A 21,605-nucleotide genomic window follows, 5' to 3' on the forward strand; every position below is an offset into this window, starting at 1 on the left:
ATTAACCACTAGGCTACCCACTGTTTCCGAATAGTCATTCATTCTACCACTCCTGAAGTCAGTGCTCAAGCAACCAGACCGCATTGACTATACCGCAACTTGTGAAGTACTTGGACAACCAGTGTCTATACTACAAAACCCCACTGGTGATAAGATTTATACATGATAAATGGGGAAAATAACTTATTTTATATCATGTAAATATTTAATGCGATATACAATCGATTATTTCTTTGAGTTATCGTATATAATAAAGAAATTATCCTTAAAATGATCAAAATTCCACCATCCTACATTACTTATAATTACATAAACCGAAAGCCAAATAAAGGAATGAACCTTTAAAAAACAATACATAAAATAAAATCCTGTAGATTTATTGAGAATAATTACAGTAATAATGTATTAAATTTTACATTAAGTATACATTTGTAGTACACAATATATTTAATGTGAATACATAAACAAAAAGTCTATATTAATTTAAGTCTACTAATTGCATACCATACATTATAATAGTTTGAAATGTATATACACCTCATCAGTGTATCAATTTTAACAAGTTTTATTTAACATAAAAAAAAACACACTTACTTTGTAAGAAAAGTTCGAACAGAGTTGCACCTTACAAACTCTTCCCCACACCCTAGTATTGTAGTTCAGAAGATGACTGTACCAATCACCGAAAACCAAGCAGCAGAATCATGCGGTTACTTACGTCCCCCCTCCCCTCAACACACACAAAATAAGTTAAACTATTTCTTGAAAAGTTCTCTGTCACCTTCATCTAAGAATACATTTAGCGATACGAAATAGGTATATTATACATTACTTTAGAATCTGAAGTGTGATTTAACTGCCATAAATTAAAACTAAGCATAATATACCCGCAAATTAGCTTAAATGAGTACCATACACATCACACGAAGCGAGCTACGCCAATAAAAAAATCACAGTCAATAAGAATTAATTAGATCTTCAGTCTATATTTTTAAATTGGTGTTATGTTGACGCTACGAACTTTGGGCTTCCTATACTAAATGTCTCTATTCCAAACACTCTATATATAAAACGTTTTTCGTCGAATCTGCAAATTAAGCAAGCCGCGCGCTAATGATGGGAGGCTGATGATAGTTTATCACATAGAAAGACACTGAAATGCTAGGTGAGTCACAACACTTTCTTCCTTTTTCTGGGATTCATCCTTACTTACGGTCAAATTTGGTACCGTCTATGTAGTACCTGTGTGCGGCGTACCTTGAAATCATCTCGGTTGATAGCCTCCAAACACAGTGGACTCCTAAAATAAACCAATTGTAAAATTACTATTTGTAGCATGTGTGACAAAATTTAAAAACGAAAGATATCTCAGAATCAAGGTTAAGTCAAACGAAGCGTTTTATGCGGGTTTTTTTATCTTACTTCAGGCTATCCAAAATACTAAAACATTGTTTCCTATACTTTTGGAAGTTATATACTAAATATCTTAATAACTATCACTCAAATTTGGTACGCTGAATAAAGTTATAGTGTAGATATAGAATTGAAACTATGATCCAAACTTAAAATAATGATATTACAGAACACAATAAACTTAACTTAGGATGAAAATGGAAACTGTAGATGCATGAGTATTACTGAGCGAAGGAAGGAAAGTAACTCAGCTGGGTTACGAGTTTGACAGAGTTCATATACAGAAATCGTTCGGTGGTTTATATTTCCTGCTTCGACTTAAAAGATAAAGAAGATAAGCTCGCTTTAAAAAGAGTTAAAAAGAAAAAAACTTTTAAAAGATTTAATTTATTCTGAATTTTTGTTCAGTATTTGTAAATAAATAATGTAGAAAACCGACACAGAGCTTGCCCGCTGGACTCTGGTGCCCAAATCCCAACTCCGCTATATGCATGCCTGCCATAAAGTAATAGAGATATAAACTTTTTTTAAAAAGTGCAGATTAAGCCTAGCTTAATATTTACATTTTTTTTAACGATACCTACAGTATGGCGCTAAATTCGTCGTACAAAAGCAGAGGAGTGTTTCCTGAGAGTAAAACAAACAAAAAAGTTCCAATAAACTTAGGGCGAGAAGCCCATCGTTCACGTGTTATAGGCTGCCGAAAACATGAAAAAATCAATTCTAAAGGTCCATAGCTCCAAAACTATGGGACCTACCAAAGTCGGGTCAAGACTTTACTTAGGAACTAATATGTGCTCTATCCAAAAATACATGTTTTAGAATCCTAAGGTACTCACGCAACAATTTTTATGGAGGTAGTTGGAGAGTACTTTATATCATAGGCCCGTAGTCAAACTCCCTCTATAAACATTGTTGTGGAAGCACTTTAGGATTCTGAAACACGCATTTTTGGATAGGGAAGTCTTGACCGGACCAAGGTAGGTCCCATAGTTTTGGAGCTATGAACCTTTAAAGTTCATTTTTTCATGATTTCAGCAGCCTATAACACATAAACGATGGAGTTTCCGCCCTATGTTTATTGGAATTTTTTTTTTTTTTTTTTTAAACTCTCAGGAGTCACCCCTCTGCTTTTGTACACCGAATTTAGAGCCATACTGTATAAATTAATAAGGTAGAAGTATATGTGGTCCTTCTCACTATGCTCACTTATAGATATATCTTAAAGGCTAGTGATAAATAACACCAGCCCTCTGCTCCTATACCCCCCTGTGATACCGGAGCAGGACGTTTGGGCGCGAGATGTTTGGACGCAAAGCCGTATATCTAAATAGGTTAATCTACTTAAATGGGTTATAATGTACTTCAAAAATAGAAACCGGATGATTACGTACTAAAAGCCTTAAAAATAGGCATTAATATCACTTAAAAAATAACTGCACAACCTAAAATTAAGAAGTTCGGAAAGGTTAAATTTGATCCACATTTTCTTTAAAATGCCATGGCAAACAGTCACTGAAAGTCTCAGTTGCAACAAATGCTTAATTTAGTTCTATTTTTTTTTTTTTTTGTATAGTGCAGAAAAAAATGGGTATAATTATTTTGTTTTTAGAATGATATATCCTAATTTCAGGAAAATTGGAGACAATGACCTGCAGAAATTTTTTTCAGCATGAATCTATATTGGGCTAAAATAAAATTTGCTGTAGGCATCCTACAACTACCCAAAGTAAACTTCTGTGAAGTTATCTTTACAATATCTCTAACGTAAAGGATATTCATAACTTCATAGCAATTCATTACACTGCATTACTGCTTATTACTACGTATTTGCAACACAGATAATTGGAAAGGAAACAACAGTGAAATCTAATATACCTATTGAATAATTTACTTTGTCTTATGTTACAATTACCATGACATTAACATTCCATGACGGAATTATGGGCCAAATCCAGCATTATTCTGCAATGTCAACAGTTTCAAAATTCTGTACGGCGAATTCTTTTATCAGCTTGAATATATTTTCTTCTTTCAGTTCAGTTGATTTTGAGTTTAACGTCCCGTGAACAGCGAGGCTATACAAAACGTGAACCTACTGATTAACGTGGAATCCGAACCACGACGTGAGCTCTCGTCGGGAATTTTCTTCTTTTCTTGGGCGGATCGTCTTCTTGAAGCATTGTCTCGTGTCCTGCTTCTCTTTTTTCCTTCGAAATGCATCAATAAAGCGCCAAATCAACCAATGTCGTTCCTTTACGTTCGATATATTATAAAGAACAGAAGTTTGTTTATTTTGGGGTGTCATTGGCTGCCTACAGTAAATTCTATTTGACCCATTCTTCCTATTTAAATGTATAGTTAGTGCCTATTTCTATGAAAATTTATCAATATTATAGTGTCTCAACTTTCTATCAATACAATAGTCTCAACTATATGGTTTAATGGGCATATCGAATAATAATAATAAAACATTCAATAAATACTCACTTCCTGAACTACCCAATACATAACATACAGAACAGCTATGTTCATTCCAAAACCAGCTCGTAATCATTTTTTCTCTCTCGGAACAGGTCAGTGCTTAATAAACATTTCTTACGTTTTGTACCATGTGTTTTAATAATCTATTATAGAAAAGGAAAATGCAAAAAATTAAAATATGTACAGTATTTTACAAATTTTGTCACATCTTTATAGTAACTAAAAATTAATGAGAAATGTACATTGTTTTTAACTTAAATTAGATATCTGAGTTCCAATTGAGGCAAAAATAAATAAATAAATAAATAAATAATAAAATTGTACCATCGCCATCTCAGATATTGTTCGAACTTTTTTTTAATAGGAACTAGACATGTTTTTAAGGGGCTTTTTTTTATTGTTGTTGAAAAAAAATTCCCACCAAGTAATGGGCCATCAAGGACGGGGAGTACAATTCATGAATTGTAGAAAACGTGGAAAATGGTCAAATTCGGAGCCTCACAATTCAGCAATGGAGACATGTAGAGTTATAATTCTTGTTGTGGTATGCACATAGGGATATGAATAAACTATATTTTATTATAGTTTGGTTTGCGCATGCGTATCTTTAAGTACATAAATTAACAAATGAACGTAAGTTTATGTGAAAAGTCGAAGTTCATGCTTTTTTTCGAGCACTTCCGGTTCGAATTTTAAATTATGTTTTCACGGTTGGTAAGACCTAGTTACCCGCTCCCCCCCAAAAAAAGTATCGCTTCTGTGTGCAACCGTTTCATCGCAAAAAATTCGAGAAATCGTCAAATTTTCAAAAATCGTCAATTTCTCGAAAACATCATAATTTCAAATTCTTAAATTTTGTCAGATGGTTCAACTGTACATGAATAATAAACACACCAAATAGCATTCTCGACCAATGCTTCATGAATGAACTACAGCCTTTTTAAGTTAGCGAACTTTCGTTAACTTTGAAGTCACAGTTTGCAACAATGAAAGTGGAAAAAAATGCTACCGAAAAGCACCGTGTAAAATTTCAAGATAAAAATTCTATTTTACTGCATGTGGACTTCGCTTAAATTGGACTGTTATTCTGCAAAGGGAAGTTCAGAATGATCACTGGAGAAACGAGCAAATCTCCTTTACGGGAGTGATATATTATTATGAAACAACTGACAGTTTTGCCGTAATAAGCGATGACAAAACACACAATTCGGCTCGTACTCATAGCCATGAATAAGATTCTAAAAATACTCGAAGAAAAGCGAAAATACGCGTTATAGAAAAAGGTTCGAGTATGTGAAAATAAGTGTCTACAATTTAATAAACCGTTTCAGTGATTTCTGATGGTGCTGCATTCCACTTTAAAAATTGCTTTCAGATGTCCAAGATGCAGACAGGTCCGATAAAGCAGTGGCTTTTCAGTGAAACCGGCCGTGGTAAGGGTCTCTGCGACGTATTGCGGAGAGGGGAGATAAGAATGTGGAAACACAGGAAAACGAAAAACAGATTCACAGTATTAAACCAGCAAAAAAATTCGTGAGTATAGTGCAAGTACCAACTCCGGGTATTACTCTCGTCTTGTTGCCAAAAACCGAATTCGACAATAATAATAATAATAATAAAAAAAAAGTGGGAAAGTGTGCGACCGGTAGCTGGTATTTACCGAAGTCATCTTTGGCTTTTATGGCAGTAACGGGTCACTATGGACTAACTTCATGCTTTCCCCAAAATCGAGCTTCTCCAATTCAAAGTGTAGATTTAAGAAATTTGCAAAAATTAACTTTTGTTACATACATATATAATAACCACTGATGGATAGCAGAAATATTATCAATAAATCAAATATTACATGAAATTGCAGTGTTCTTTGTGTTTCCAGGAGGCGCGGTGGCTCAGTGGTAGAGCGTTCACCTCCGGTGCTTGGGGTCCTTGGTTCGATCCCAGCTCGCGCCGTGTGGACTTTGTGGTGGACAAACACCGTGCTGGTGGGTTTTTCGGGGTTCTCTCGTTTCCTCCCACTTTCTTCATTCCGCCATTTCACTCATTTCTCATAATCACTGTCTCCTTTAGCCTAACCGGCATAAACGTGGGACGTAAAACTCCCAAGATTTCATTTCATTATGTTTTCTTTGTTTCCACATGCACCTTCAACAGGGTACAGGTTTCCAGAAGAGAATAAGAGAAGAGAATATAAGTGTTTTGTGACTATCGACAACGTGCTACGAGTTGTGAGTGCACCTACACCTATTGGAGCATCTGCCATGGTTACATGCTATTAGCGAAGAAGACACTAAGTAAGCAAATAATTACTTCAGAGTGGAAAAAATCAGTGAAACTTTGTTTCGTAATCGTAATTTACACCTCAGGTTACATCGGTTTAAGAAAACGGAGAAGGGGACGCTCATCTTATAATTTGAGAGAGCCTTTTTGATCAAAATAATAAAAAGGAGCCAGGAGAAATTTTTATTCTTTATTTAATGAATGTGAACCACAAACATCATAAAATTGTTGCACTTTCATTGTTTTCAGTGTTGCCAACGGTGATATTGAAGTTAATGAAACTTCGCTAACTTCAAGAGGCTGTAGTCCATTCATGAAGCATTGGTCGACAATGCTATTTGGGGTGTTTATTATTCATGTAAAGTTGAACAATTTGACATTTCAGGATTTTAAATTATGGTGATTTCGAGAAAGGTGATTTTTGAAAATTTGACGGTTTCTCGAATTTTTTTGCGACAAGACGGTTGCATACACAAGCAATACAAGTTTTTTTTTTTTCGAGAAGCGCGTAACTAGGTCTTACCAACCGTAAAATAGAATTTTAAAATTCGAACCAGAAGTGCTCGACGCAAACTTCGACTTTAGAGATAAACTTATGTTCATTTGTTAATTTATGTACCAAAAGATACGCATGCGCAAACCATATAATAAAATATATTTTATTTATATCCCTATGTACACTCATGTCCAAAATGATTGTCGCATATTTGTAACTGTCTTCTTGTAAGAATATAATTTGATAATGATTTTGCAGGGTACTATTAATACTGACACTACATGTATAATCGGGAAATGAATATTCGTAGTAAATTTCAGAAGAAAAGAATTACAAACACGAAAATTAGAATGAGTAAAACAAAATCTTGCTAAATGAACAAGAAAGTTTTATTTTCGTTTTATTGTTCTTATTTACTGCTCTTTTGACATGAAATTTGCCACATACATCGTCTTTCCCGATTATACACATACTAACATTATAAGAAATACCGGACGAATTCGTTATCAAATTATATTCCTACAACAACATATTTATAGACATGCGACAATAATTTTTGTCATGAGTGTACATACCACAACAAGAATTATAACTATCTGTCTCCATAGCTGAATGATGAGGCTACGAAGTTTACCATTTTCCACGTCCTCTAAAATTCGTAAATTGTACTTCCCGTTTTGATGGCCCATTACTTGGAGGGAAAATCTTTTCCGACAACAAAAAATACGGGTCATTTAAAAAACATGTCTAGTTGCTATAAAAAAAAAGTTTCAACAATATCTGAGATGGTGATGGTACTTTTTTTTGGCTGAGTTGAAATGGAAGCCGCAAACCATTATTTATGTTATTTATATGTTGATTCATTTTGCAATAGCAATATACATTTAACTATATATCGGAACCTTATATCTATTATAATATTTATCATAGGTAGAAATACGTATAACGTAATGCATAGTACTCCGTAAGGAAGCTATTATGAACTCAAGGCATTATGTAAAGTGATGATGCAGAACCACAGTAGTAAAGTAAAGCTCTATTAGATGTAAGGCATAGTTGTATGGGATATAAAATTTTTACACTACCCTCGGTTACGTGCATATCCACCGTCGCTGACATGCCCGCTCCATACGGAAGCACACCAAGCTCATCCTGCTACGCCCTTGTGCTCACTCTGTTAATAATATTCGTGCTTTTCAGTGGCTATCTAGCACTGGTTGGTTCATATTTTTCGCACTGTCGTTCTATCATTGCTTTTTTTCATGGTAATCTTTACTTTCAATTTTCAATACCTATATTTGCGCCTGATTTACATAAGAGATGTACTTCTGCACTTCTGAAGCACAGAGTTAAGTTGTTCTAAAGGAGAAAATACTTTCGGAAAGAAGAACAGGTTACAAATACAAAACATACCTAAAATATAAAAACTTACTCTTTTCTTTATCATAGCACTATTGTATTCTAGATTCCTCGAGCCAACTAAATGAGGATTTCACTTACGAAGTATCAATAACACTAAAACTGTATTCTGTAACCATAGCCGCCCGCTGCAGGGAGCACTTGCTTTAGCAATGGATTTTCCTAATTAGTATTAAAATATGCTAAATTATTTTATTCACACACAACAGTTAGTGAAGTTAGCAGTGAGTTGTAATAATTGTTTTTTTACATTAAATATTATGTGGTTCTAGGTATTTGTATCCGCGTCTTTGCTTGTATGTCGGTCATTTTGCCCACTTCCCCCTGTAAAAAAATCCTGTGGGAGTTACTATGTCTACATTTCCCTTTAAAATTCGCTTATATACTACATATACATCTATATAGCAACTAATTTTTAATAAAGATGAATATATTTATGATTACGCCAACCACACGATTAAATTAATCGAGAGCCGTAATTAGTATACACTACTTTAATTGGTTAGTGCATCGCATACACGACAATGACAACTAGCATATCTGAGGATGTTTCATACTGTGACCAGAAAAAATTACTTTGAAATATCCCATACTGCAGCTAATTTAATATTATATAAGAATTTCGATACTCGAAAAGAAAGATCAATTGAGACGTGTTAATTTATCCTGAATAACTGAGTCCTGCAACCAAGGAAGAGGGGTTAAAATAACTAATTGTCTATAACAGCCCAAGTACCGGCAATAATTAAGTGCAATGAGCAATTACAAAGACGATTTTACCGCAAAACTGTACAGCTGTTATTCCTTTTGCTTAATGTAACCAAGTAAGTTGGTTAACACCTTTTGACAATTTTCTTGGTAACTAAAGGTCAGAAGGTATAGCGTCATTGGCTTCCCGCACTTGGACCTGCTCGTCACTGGGGGTGTGGTAAGAGGATCGCAAATCACCAGCCACCATTCACTGCGCTCAGCGAGCCACGTGTAACCAAGCTGGCAACTCCCCATAAACGTCACTACAAGTTTTCACGGGAAAGCAACGACGTTATACCTTCCGTACTATAGTAATCCAGGAAAAGGCAAAGTGTAGTATCACTGAGTACTACTCGGTTACTATTCGGCTACACGACTTCTAGCGTAGTTTTAACCGAAATTCGACTATCAGCAGCTAAGTTATCATTTAATTCTTACTCTGCACACGAAAAGAAAAACAAAGTTCATATGGACCCGTGGTCAAACGTCTAAGTTACAGGCTGCCGAAAACGTGCGAAAAGGAAATTTAGAGGTCCAGAGTTCCACTACTGTGAGACCGATCCCAGTCGAGTCAACACATTACTTAAGAGCTAGTACGTGCCCTATCCAAATATCCATATTTCAGAATCTTGCGGCACTTACACATTAATTTTTATAGAGCCAGTTGAGGAATACTCAGAAAAGTTGAAGTGCTCATAAACTGTCCATTGATACGCAAGCACCACAGAATTCTGAAACATGGTACTGAACAGGGCACATACTAGTTCTTAAGTGATGTCTTCCTTGACTGCGTTCGGTCCCACACTGAAGCTATAGATTTTTAAAGTTTATTTTTTTATGTCTTCGACAGTCTATAGCTTCGAAAGTATGGACTTTTTACCACAGGTCCATATGAACTATTCCTTTGCTCTGATGTGACAAATCACCTCTGTAGGTTTGATGCTTTAAATTTTTTTACACCCTATATATATATACCAGGGTTGGCTGGTTTAAACCAAGGTTGGCTGGTTTAAACGTTTCACTCCCATATATTATTCGTGTTATATTCAGACCTGAATTCCCCATTCATTACTCAAAAAGATTATACTACAAAAGCATTTTTTTTTTTTAGTTTATAAAGGTTTTTTTTTTTTTTTTTTGTAGTTGTTATTATTGTTATGTAATTGCAATCAAAGAAAAATTCTAAATATTGTTTCGTTTCAACGTTTACTATTGATAAAATACTTTGAAATGCCGTACTTTGTGTGTGTGTGTGGGGGGGTCATACAGATCCCACGAGAGGCATTTAGTGAAATGAGAACTATTTTTGATATCTATTTATGTATAAATGAGTCTGAGCCAAAGTGGACTCAAATAATTCGTATCTTTATTCACTTTTCTTACTGATATGCAAATTAGGTCGTTGTATTTCTTTAATTTGGACCAATAAAAGTCATTGTTAACTAACTTGAACTAAGTTAGTTCTGTACTCCGTAGTACTTAGAAATTGTCCATATGTAATTCTCTATAATAGTTTTACTTGTGCAACTGTTTATCTTTTTGCTCTTCCGAAGTTACTCTTGACAATTATATCAAGAAGCATGTAAAGATCAGTTCAACGTATTTTTATCAGGATTCCTTCGTGAGTGAGTCGGCAGACGTATCGCATTTGTGGCCAATTAGTCCTGGTTCCGAGTTCAAATGGAGGACAATTTATCTCGGATGTAACTCGAGAAGCGGTTTTTATTCCGCTTTAAGCTTATGTGACCCCTTCCAGCATAACCCGGTTGTTGCATAATAACATCAGGATGAAAAAAAAAAAAAAACTTATTTCTGTCCATATATGATATGAATATATAGAGCAATTTAAACCAAACAAACCTGGTTTAAACCAAAAAACCGTTTTTTTTTCAATAAAAACCATGGTTTTTGCCAACCCTGATATATACTAATATAAAGAAACGTGGAGAAAGTTATATTGTTTACTGTAACGGTTAGTGACATAACCAAGAAGGCTGCAATCTTCTAGAACACAGGAACGTCTTCCCATTTAGCTGTAATAAAAACAGAAAACAACGTGCCCTGCGGGGCACTAACCCGTCTCCACTCGCTAACGCTCACTCGGCATTATTATGTGAATTAAATGTAAAACTTTGGTAAAGAAAGAAACCAATTATTACACTTTTAGCCAAAGCTCACGCTCACGCCTCAAGCTGCGGCTCACGCTCATCACGTTGTTCATCATAAACTCGCACAGCCTAGGATCGAACTAGGGATACTGATGAAAGAATTGGTGAAAAGAAACTGTGAAGGAAAAAAGAAAATTCACGCTTATCACGTTGTCCATCATAAACTAACATACTCTAGGATCGAACTAGGTGCATTGAGAGATCTACTATTTAATACCGTGCCTACAGTCCCTCCACCCCCCAATTTCACACTCAGTTGAATAAACTGTATCTGTGTAACGTAATTAACTGACAAATTACACTTGTTCTAATACAAAAAGAAGAAATGAATATCGTAATCTGAAAATACATAGTACTGCCCGCTGATCTAGTTACTAGTGTGTGTGCATTTCGGGCACGTAGTCTCACGTTCGATTCCCTGCGGAAGAGTACAAAAATGTAATTTCTTATTTATTTACGTTCATTCTTCATCCATCTCGTTTAGCATAAAGAGTATAACTATGGAACGTTATCTGAACATACATAGTTCACTCAGCTTTTCTTTATCATGATCCCTTTCTATTTTTAGAGCTTGTCTTTCTTGCTTCAGCTTACATTCCATTTCTTCTTTCGACGTCTTAAGATCCCTAATGTTGCATTCCAGCACTTTGTTCCTCGCATGACAACTACCTAGTTCCATTTCCGCTGTTTCTAACCTTTCAGCTAAAACTGAAAATATAATAATAAAAATAAATATTATAATTTTCCTAAATTTGCTTTCTGTATAAATATGTAAGAATTTTCAAGGAAGTATTGTGACCTGCTTACCCAACGCACCAGAAGTAAGCATTCTAAAAATGAACCACCGTGATCCCCACGTCTTCTTTAGACTACATGGCATAAGCGTTAAGATATAAAACAAACGTTTCATTTGAAGTTTTACAACCCCAAGCAATAAAATTATTTCCGCCAGTTGAAGAAAGACACACGCCGCGTTTTCATTTTAACTTTTACGATAATTAACATAGAACAAACGAAAAACAAATAAACAAATGCCGATCGAGTCGAATTGTAGAAGATTCGCTACGCTTTTCTATAATTAACAACTAAAACCACGATGCGTAACTAGATCAAACACAACAATAATTTGTCATCACTTATGGAAATTCCCTTTCTTGTATATATATATATATATATATATATATATATATATATATATATATATATATATATATATATATTAAAAAAAATGAAAAGAACAGCCCGTTCTGCATTGTTACTACGCCTATATCTGTATTTTGACTTGTTAATTTTATTCAGCATAATAACAGAACTCAAAGTGAAAGACAATATACGCCAGATAACAAGTAAAAGTATAAAGTACTGTCCTAGCTCCACATACTCAAATTCATTACATTTCAAAACTTTGATCAGTAAATTCAGTCTCAGCAACTAAAGTATTTCTTACGGGAAGAGTTATATTACTGGGCGAAAGACACTTTAGGAAGGCTTACTTGTTACGGGTGTAAATACGCGTTCGAAGGAATGCCATTGAAACGGTTGTGATATAAACACCAACCAACATGGGTATGTGGTTGCCACTAAAAACTACAAATGCTACATAACCGAGTCAGGACAGGAGCGCAACAAGGAATGGGGCAGCGTGAAGTTGCGTCCGTAAGGAATAAGTGCGTCAGCGAGGGTGCGTATGCGCGTAAGCTAATGATTACGTAAAGACTAAAATCATCATATATTGTTATTAATTACCAGGGTTGGCCAAAACCATGGTTTTTATTGAAAAAAACTTTTTGGGGGGGAGGTTTAAACTTTTTTTGTTTGTTTGTTTAAACCAGTTTTTTGGTGTAAATAATTTACTCTATGTATTCATATTAAATATGGACAGAAATTAGTTTGTTTCCCCTTGGTGTTATTATGCAACAACAAGGTTATGCTGGAAGGGGTCACAAGCTTAAAGCGGAATCCAAACCGCTTCTCGACTTACATCCAAGAGAAATTGTCCATTTGGACACGAAACCGGGACTAATTGGTCACAACCGCGATTGCCGATTCACTCACGAAGGACTTCTGATAAAAATACGTTGTACTGATCTTTACATGGTCCTACTTGTTAATATAATTGTCAAGAGTAATTTCAGAAGGACAAAAAGACAAACAGTTACACAAGTAAAAACATAATACCTAGAATTATATATAAATCGGGTAACTCCCGCCTTAGCCATTAGGAAAATCCTGTTATTACTTTACATGTATCTGTATGTAAAATTTTAAGGTCAACGGATCATAATCACTACGCTAAAATTGAGGTATTAAATTACAAATTTGGTATGTATATATCATTCAATAAAATTAAAACCAAGTCAAATCCAAGCTGATGTTGGAAGCTACGTAGGCACTTGATAAATTTGGCAATTTCTATCAATATATTTAAGCAACCTTGGCTTCTTTATAAAACAACAGGCATTCATTCAAGTAGAAATATATCATTTGGTTTCATTTCGTATGTTTAGGCTTAACATCCTTATGAAATACCAAGTTTATCACGGAGAGGACTCCTGCTTAGAGGGACACCTCGAATCGCTACTTGGTTTACACCTGAAAGATGGGTTGTGGTTCGACCGAGAATTAAACACGGGACCCCTTGATTAAAGGGTGGAAAGTAGATAAATGTAATGCGGATGGTTTGATATGTGGAAACGTCACCATGAAGTTCACACGATTTAAAGCATTTTTCGTTTTTTCTTCTTTTTTTTGGTTTAAACCAGTTGGTTTTTTTTGAAAAAACCAGCTGGTTTAAACCAGCCAACCCTGTTAATTACACACTGCTCTCCTGAAATAAAAGTAGTACTCCTTTTGTAAATTTTGCAAATCTATACGGACCTAAAATAGTACATTCCCACGTAAATGTAAACTAAAACAAATACATTACAATACAAATTAAAATCAAGTTGTATAACCTCTACTATTACAAAAAATACATCCGCTCGTTCTGCCATAAATTACTACAGCACTCATCCCGGAAAGTTAAAATTTGACTCTGTTCAAGAATGTATATAAGTAATCAAAATATAAGGAATGTGAATATGGATGAAATAATCAGATGAAAATCGTAATCCGACGTGTAAGTTTTAAAACGTAATTCAAAGCAGGGTTGAAAAAAATCATGATTTTTTTTAAAAAAATCATTTTTGATGATTTTTTTTATTTAAATCGATTTTTTGGATTTAAATCAAATCTTTCTCCTCGTATAATACAACTCGCGAACTGAAGAAAAAGCATTACAAATTAGTATTAAATGCCAATTATGCCATTTAAGTGAAAGTATTGGGGTTGAATTTTGAATTAATCCCCAATCGTTAACCTATATCAATCACAAACAATGTTTCTTAGCTTTAAATTATGGCTTTTTTTTTTTTTTTTTTTTTGGTAAATTATAGACTTTCAGTCAAGCATCATCCCTATTTATCCTACGATGATGGTTCATACCTCATTCTCTTCAGAATAGAACAGCCTTTAAAACGGTAACACTCACATTTTCCCTATCATGTCCCTGAAGCGGAAAATTTTGAGAGATGTCGGGATTTTTTCTGATTTTTTTTTCAAATTTTGATCCCCTCTGGACTCCCTTGTGTTAACCCACAGATCTCAAAATCAATTGTTAAATACTAAATGTGTGTATAAAATTTCAAGCTTCTATCTTGAATAATAAGGGCGGGAAAAATATTTAACAATGAGCTAAGAACATCCTCACCATACCCCAGATGACACGGATGTAGTATAAAAATTTCCTCAGACATCTTATTTATCCTAGAATAAAACAGTTTCAAACGGTACCATTCAAATGTGTCCATCGTGTAGGCTATCTGGGGCTGGAAAATCACGAAAAAACGGATTTTCTGTTAAGAAATATCACTTCTCTTTTTTTTTATACTTTTTACCCCTCTGTACCGCCTGTGTTTAAAGGCAACAATCTGAAACAAATCTGAAAAATACTAAGGGGTGAAGTGAATGATTGTTCAAAATTTCAAACTTCTAGATACAAAATTAAGCCCGCGAAAAATAATATCCCCGAATACCCCAGATTTCCGTATAAAACATGATCTCAGGTAACAGTTTACTGAAACATCCCTATTTATCCTAAGATCATGGTTCGTACATCATTCTCTTCGGAACAGAACAGCCTTTCAGATGGTACCATTCATATGTCTCCATCTTAGGCGGGGAAATCGCGAAGAAAGCTATTTTTTGTTAAAAATATCTTTTTTTTTTTTTTTTTAACATTTTCGCCCCTCTGGACCCCGCTGTTTTCACGCAGAGATCTGAAATCAACTGAAAAATACTAAGGGTGAACTGAACGAGTGTGCAGAATTTCAGTATTCTGAATGCAAAATTTAGGCCCGCCAAAAAATAATAAAAATAGGCACAAAATATATATATATATTTTTTTTAATTTATGACGTCCTCACATCCTATGTCTCGACGCAGAGAGAAGTGAAAGCATATGTAACGTGCTCTACAATTCCTTCAATCTTGAAAAAACGAAGTAAAAAGCTTTATTGGTACTTTTTTAATCGAATAATAAAAGATTTTACCCTATCACCTAAAAATAGGTGATATAATTTAAAAGTTTAAGCGTTAAGGAAAAAGTACAGCAACGCTTATTAAAGTGACACTTTTTTCCTCAAAAGTCACTGATATTTGGCAGGGGCATATTTTAAAGGAAATTGTAACTAGCTTGCGGCACGAAATACATAAATTTTGCCTAAAGTTATAAAGTCTAAACAAAACAAAAAAAAATCGGAGAGGGATAGGAAACTTCTAAATACGCCGTATTATCTGGGAACAAATATATAGACGCGCACACAAAAGAATCTTCGTCTTAAATGTCGATGGTGATTCCCCCGTTGGAATAGCTAACGATTTACAATATAAACCCTATGTTACGAAGAGAAGAAAACAGGATTGCCCTGTTACCCGTTCAAAACGGGATTTTCCCTAATCATCCTCTGCATGACACTTGTTTTCAAAGCTGTACATACTGTACATTTGAGTCTCATTGTATTATGATTATCATCTTCCATAAAATCGGAATAACAGAACAGAAACGGGACTTTATTATTTTCACTTTAAATTATTTCGGAATTTGATTTAAATCAACGATTTTTATTTAAAAAATCAAGTGATTTAAATCTTGGGTAAAGGTAGAGGAGGCAGCAAAGTGTAGGTGCGACTGCGAGTAAAGAGTGATATTGAAAAATAGAACAATTTACATATTTCTCCTGTACATTTTAAGGCATTTATTCCGAAGTTGGGCGTCCGCTTTCGTCAAATTTTTTTGCTGTTATCTCCTTTCCACACTTTCTGTAATTTGTTATTAGGTTCATTATTCCGTGCTCTTCACAAACTTTTAAAAGATTTTGCTCGTTATCAACGTATTGGTTCACAAATGTTAAAACTACTAGTTCATTGCCCTTGCACATTCGCCATGTTGCTAACATTAATTCTCGTTTCTTTCCCACAATGCAACTGTTTGGTTACCTTGCGCCAAGTAGTTCCCTCCGCTCGCGGTATAGTCCCATGTTTATAACCGCTTCTATATAACAAATAAACAGATTTTTTGAGACTCTTATATATTATCAAGCACACAAACGATCAAATTATCCATATCTTTCCTGTAAATTTTAAAAATTTCGCTGGAAACGGACGCCCAACTTCGGAATTTAACCCCATTTTAATGGTTTATTCTCGCATATAAGAAGCAATTAAGAAGTTGTCAGTATACAACAGCTCCTCATCGTGTTCCGTACTCGAGGATAGTTCTTACTCTTGCACCACGTACAGAAATGGTGGTATGTCATGTCCAAGTGGTAATAGAACACATAAGAAACCCAGATCATGTTGTACTCACACTGGAATATGCAGTATGAGTACACCGTGATCTGCGTTTCTTACATGTGCTATTACAACTTCTACATGAAATACCATCACGTTTGTACGTAATGCAACAGTAAGAACTATCCACGAGCACAAGACATGCAATATGCGTTCAAGTCCCTTCTCCCCCCACACACACATAGTGAAATATAAAGTACAAGGGCACTACAGAGGCGCACATAAAGTGCACCGTACTCGAGGATAGTTCAAACTCTTGCACCACGTATAGAAATGGTGGTATGTCATGTACAAGTTTCAGTCGATAAGTAAATGAAAATCGCTTTGTTACCCCATTTTCAAGTTCCTAGGTCCTCAATGAATAATCCGTAAAATACTGAACTTCGTGAGTCCTCGGGAAATGATGAGGACCTGTTGTATACTATATCCCAGATTTATCCTGTACATTACGATTAATTTTATTCTCGCCTTATGTAATTGACCCCACATTTTATTACCCAAGCCTGGCCCTTACAATCAGGAACCTCAAATTAGAACAGAAAAGACGGTGCAGTATTACTATACGGATCCACACATTGTAAAATGTACAGAAAAATTTTGGAAAGTGTTTAATTTGCCCATTTTATGTTGAGAACAGAACCCAACGAATCCCTGGGGGGAGGAGCTTCTAACCTTTCTACTGCTACTCCTACTACTGCATACACTATGGATCCGGATAGTAAAACTGCACGGAATAGACTAATCTATAGTTTGCTTTCTCAGACTCATTGCACACTCATTTCAGTTTACATTAACTTTACACTTTATGCTCACAAGATACTTTATCGAAAATATCTCCAACGTCGATACCTACCTTCCTCTGCTAATGGTTCTTCCTTTTTCTTTTTCCGTAATTGTCTTTGGCCATCACTATCCCCTTTCCTTTTATTTAAAAGGTCGAATGTGTCGTCAAAATTTAGCTTTGTGGCTATAGGTCTATTCGGAAAAGTATTTTCAGTACCTACATAGCTTCTGAATCGATCCATTAACTTCCCTATAGATCTCGTATCAGAAGTCGGAGAATACATGATTCCTTCTTTTAGATAACTCTTCGCTTCACACAACTTAACGTGATAGTATTTAAGCTTCATATATTATTTTCCTGTACTTTACTTCGCCGGATAATAATTGGTACAGTATAAATCCTGCATAACACAGAATAAAATTTTTAAAATTTGAAAAAATACACATGCACGACACAGAAACATACGAAAATTCCAATGATGCCAGGCCGGCAAGGAACATTCCTTTATATTGTATCTCAATCTCCACTAATAATTAAATTCGTATTTCAGGATCAGCCCATGTTTCAACTGAAAATGTCACAGCACACATAAATAGCCCATTTTATGTCGTAAACAGAACCCTACTAGGATATAGTATACGTAAAGCCGCGTCAGTTCCCGAAGGAGCTGGACGCTCATACTTTCAGGGATTATTCATTGAGTATCTACGAACTTACCAAGGGGGTAACAAAGCGACATTGATTTACTTATCGACTGATACGAAAATAAAACAGACCGTACCTGTACTTCATATCTGCATGTGTAGTGCCCTTGTACGTTATCTATGACTATGTGTGCGTAAGGGGGTGGGGGAATTTAACGCATATTGCATGTCTTGTGGACATGGATACTTCTTACTATTGTACTACGTAGAAAATTTATGGTATTTCATGTGGAAGTGGTAATAGAACACAGAAGAAACGCAGATCACGACGTTCTCATGTATACTATTACCCTATACTAAACTCTGCGTGACTTCTAAGCCGGCCAAATGAAACACTACTTTTGCGTTGCATTAACGCAAATCGGTATGTAAAGTGGCTCCAAGACTAAACGTCCTATGGAGAGTCAATTTCAGTGATGTCTAACTATAACGTGTGATGCTAATTTCTGTATTCAGAGACACGTTAATGAAGCAAGCAACGTTTAATATCAAGAAACGCCAGCCACGACTTCCCCGCAGAGCTGTCCAAACATATTAAGAGGGAAGAGATAACTTCCATCTGAAAAATGGTAAGCACTGAACGCGACGTGGCTACATTGTACTGTCAAAATAACTTGTGTGTTTTTCACTGACCATCACACACGCACAAATATAACTATACATTCACACACACTCTTCTGTCATGAATTATTTGTGTAAACAAATGCCAACAACTAAAAGATTTCTGAGGAATATTAACAAACTATATAGAATAATTGTGTAACCCTGAATGAAGTAAGTATATTAGAAAATTTAAGTTGCAAATTTGATATCCACAATAATACATGTTTTAAAAGCGTGCAAATGCAGCTACATACTAGTATGGTCACAACTCGCCTCATTGAGTTGAGTTGATTTTGAGTTTAATGTCTCTTTCAGCAGTGAGGCTATATGGTACGAGACCTACTGATTAACGTGGAATCCGACCACATGCGCTCCTGTTTTCTATATCATGTATGTAAAACATTTTTAGTATTGCTTCCAAAATATTTTCTCTCTCAACATTAAAAACATATTACATTACATTCAACACAATATTTCTAGTACAATTTGTGAAAATTTTCGCTACATTATTTTCCTGCTATCGTTCTAAAAATGTATTTCCTGTACTTCATAAAATGTTTTCCAAACATTTTTTGAAAATGTTTCTGGTAAATATTTGGAATACTTCTCAGATATAACAAGGAATATATTTTCTCCAGTAACGATAGAGTATATTCTGAAAACAATGTAAAAATGTTTCTATAATATATCAGAAAATGTGGTTCACTAAAAACACAATATATTTTCCAAAACATAACGGAAAACATTCTCTATTCATTTTTAATATATTTTCCTTTCCCTGTTTTAAAGTTTTATATTCAAAATTCGATAAAATATTCTGGAAATAATACTAAAATATTGGTCGGAAATGCTTCATTTAAGTTATATGAGAAGATTACCAAAATACTTTTGTAAAAAAATTAAGTAAACCTTTTTAAAACATTTCTGAAAAATATTTCTTATATTACGAAAAAAAATATTTTTAAAATATTCTAAACGTTTTTAAAAAAATAAATTCAATATGTTTTCTCGTAAAAATAGAAAATATTGCTAATAACGTATTAGAAACTTTTTTTTAAATATATGGAATATATTACATTTCATTGTTTTCCGTATCATATATGGAAAACATTTTTAATATCATTTCGAAAATATTTCCCTTCTCAACAGTGAAAACATATTACATTACATCCAACGCAATATTTCTAGTACAATTTGTGTATTTTTTCTTACATTATTTTCCTGCTAATGTTCTAAAAATATACTTTCTGTACTTCATAAAATGTTTTCCAAACATTTTTTAAAAAATATTTCCGGTAAATATTTGGAATACTTCTCAGATATAACAAGGAATATATTTTCTCCAGTAACGATAGAGTATATTCTGAAAACAATGTAAAAATGTTTCTATAATATATCAGAAAATGTGGTTCACTAAAAACACAATATATTTTCCAAAACATAACGAAAAACATTTTCTATTCATTTTTAATATGTTTTCCTTTCCCTGTCTTAACGTTTTATATTCAAAATTCGATAAAATATTCTGGAAATAATACTAAAATATTGGTCGGAAATGCTTCATTTAAGTTATATGAGCAGATTACCAAAATACTTTTGTAAAAAATTAAGTAAACCTTTTTAAAATATTTCTAAAAAATATTTCTTATATTACGAAAGAATTTATTTTTAAAATATTCTAAACGTTTTTAAAAATATATATTCAATATGTTTTCTCGTAAAAAGAGAAAATATTGTTAATAACGTATTAGAAAACATTTTTTAAATATATGGAATATATTTCATTTCATTGTTTTCCGTATCATATATGGAAAACATTTTTAGTATCATTTCGAAAATATTTCCCCTCTGAACAGTGAAAACATATTACAATACATCCAAAACAATATTTCTAATATATTTTGTGAATATTTTCCTGGATTTACTTTCTGGCAAGCATTCTCAAAATGTACTCTCGGTAATTTCTAAAATGTTTTACAAACATTTTTGAGAAAATATTTTTGGGAAATATTCGGAATACATTAGGGAAACCAGAATGGAAATCTCCAGAGAAGGAAAACCTTTTGCAAATCAAGGAAAATATTTTCTTTTGGTTGAGGAAATATTTCATGCTGTGTGGGTCGTCTCATAGATTTCACTCAACAACGCAATATGACGAAATGTAAATCCAAATATTTTCATCATGATGTCCATAATTCATTGTAAAACTTCCTTTCTCCACCATCATTATAATTACGATTGTAAAGATCGTAATGTCCTATTTACTCACGTTGTTTATGACATAAAATTACAAAAATTTTAAAATCCCTTAGACCATCTTTAACTCCTTTCTCGAAATACCCTTCACTTCTCTTTCCCCCATGGAGAGCATAACCCTTGAGTGGGTGGTTATCTAAAACAAACATGCGCCATACCTTTACGTTATAATTTCAATTATTATGTTATTTTTAAAGGGTGTCTTATAGGTAATTTATGTCTTGAAGCAAAGTAAAGTTCTTTGTTTATACCTTTATCACAAGACTGAAGTCGCTGTAAGACCGTAAGTAAAATTTTGCCCAAATATGTACCCCGTTGGCACTTTCAGATAATGATTTTTTAAAAAAAAAAAATCCGTATCA

At 34.1% G+C, this 21,605-nt stretch overlaps 1 protein-coding gene across 2 annotated transcripts; it reads right to left on the reverse strand.

Moving 5' to 3' along the window:
* Positions 1-361: 361 nt before the first annotated feature.
* On the reverse strand, positions 362-18,294 carry LOC145690979 (uncharacterized). 2 transcript variants are annotated; one of them, XR_014132311.1, is made up of 3 exons: positions 17,750-18,284; positions 3,904-4,040; positions 362-1,300 (listed from the first exon to the last, which is right to left on the reverse strand). XR_014132311.1 is itself a non-coding variant. In XM_081766455.1 (2 exons), the coding sequence occupies exons 1-2, from the start codon at positions 18,024-18,026 to the stop codon at positions 11,516-11,518; spliced, it is 477 nt and encodes a 158-aa protein (XP_081622581.1). In that variant the 5' UTR covers positions 18,027-18,294; the 3' UTR covers positions 10,746-11,515. The 2 variants fall into 2 exon arrangements, 1 of the variants encoding a protein (XP_081622581.1); XM_081766455.1 differs by lacking the exons at positions 362-1,300; positions 3,904-4,040 and adding an exon at positions 10,746-11,715 and having other exon boundaries at positions 17,750-18,294.
* Between the last annotated feature and the right edge of the window lie 3,311 nt (positions 18,295-21,605).

The sequence above is a fragment of the Thermobia domestica genome, chromosome 7 (assembly GCF_964235325.1).
Source record: "Thermobia domestica chromosome 7, izTheDome1.hap1.1, whole genome shotgun sequence".
Lineage (NCBI taxonomy): Eukaryota > Metazoa > Arthropoda > Insecta > Zygentoma > Lepismatidae > Thermobia > Thermobia domestica.

Excerpts from the sequence above, each read along its gene's own strand:
- LOC145690979 (XM_081766455.1), bottom strand. The coding sequence starts at position 18,026 with ATGAAGCTTAAATACTATCACGTTAAGTTGTGTGAAGCGAAGAGTTAT. Across the intron at positions 11,716-17,749 it reads AGAACCATTAGCAGAGGAAG|TTTTAGCTGAAAGGTTAGAA; the intron begins GTAGGTATCGAC and ends TTATATTTTCAG.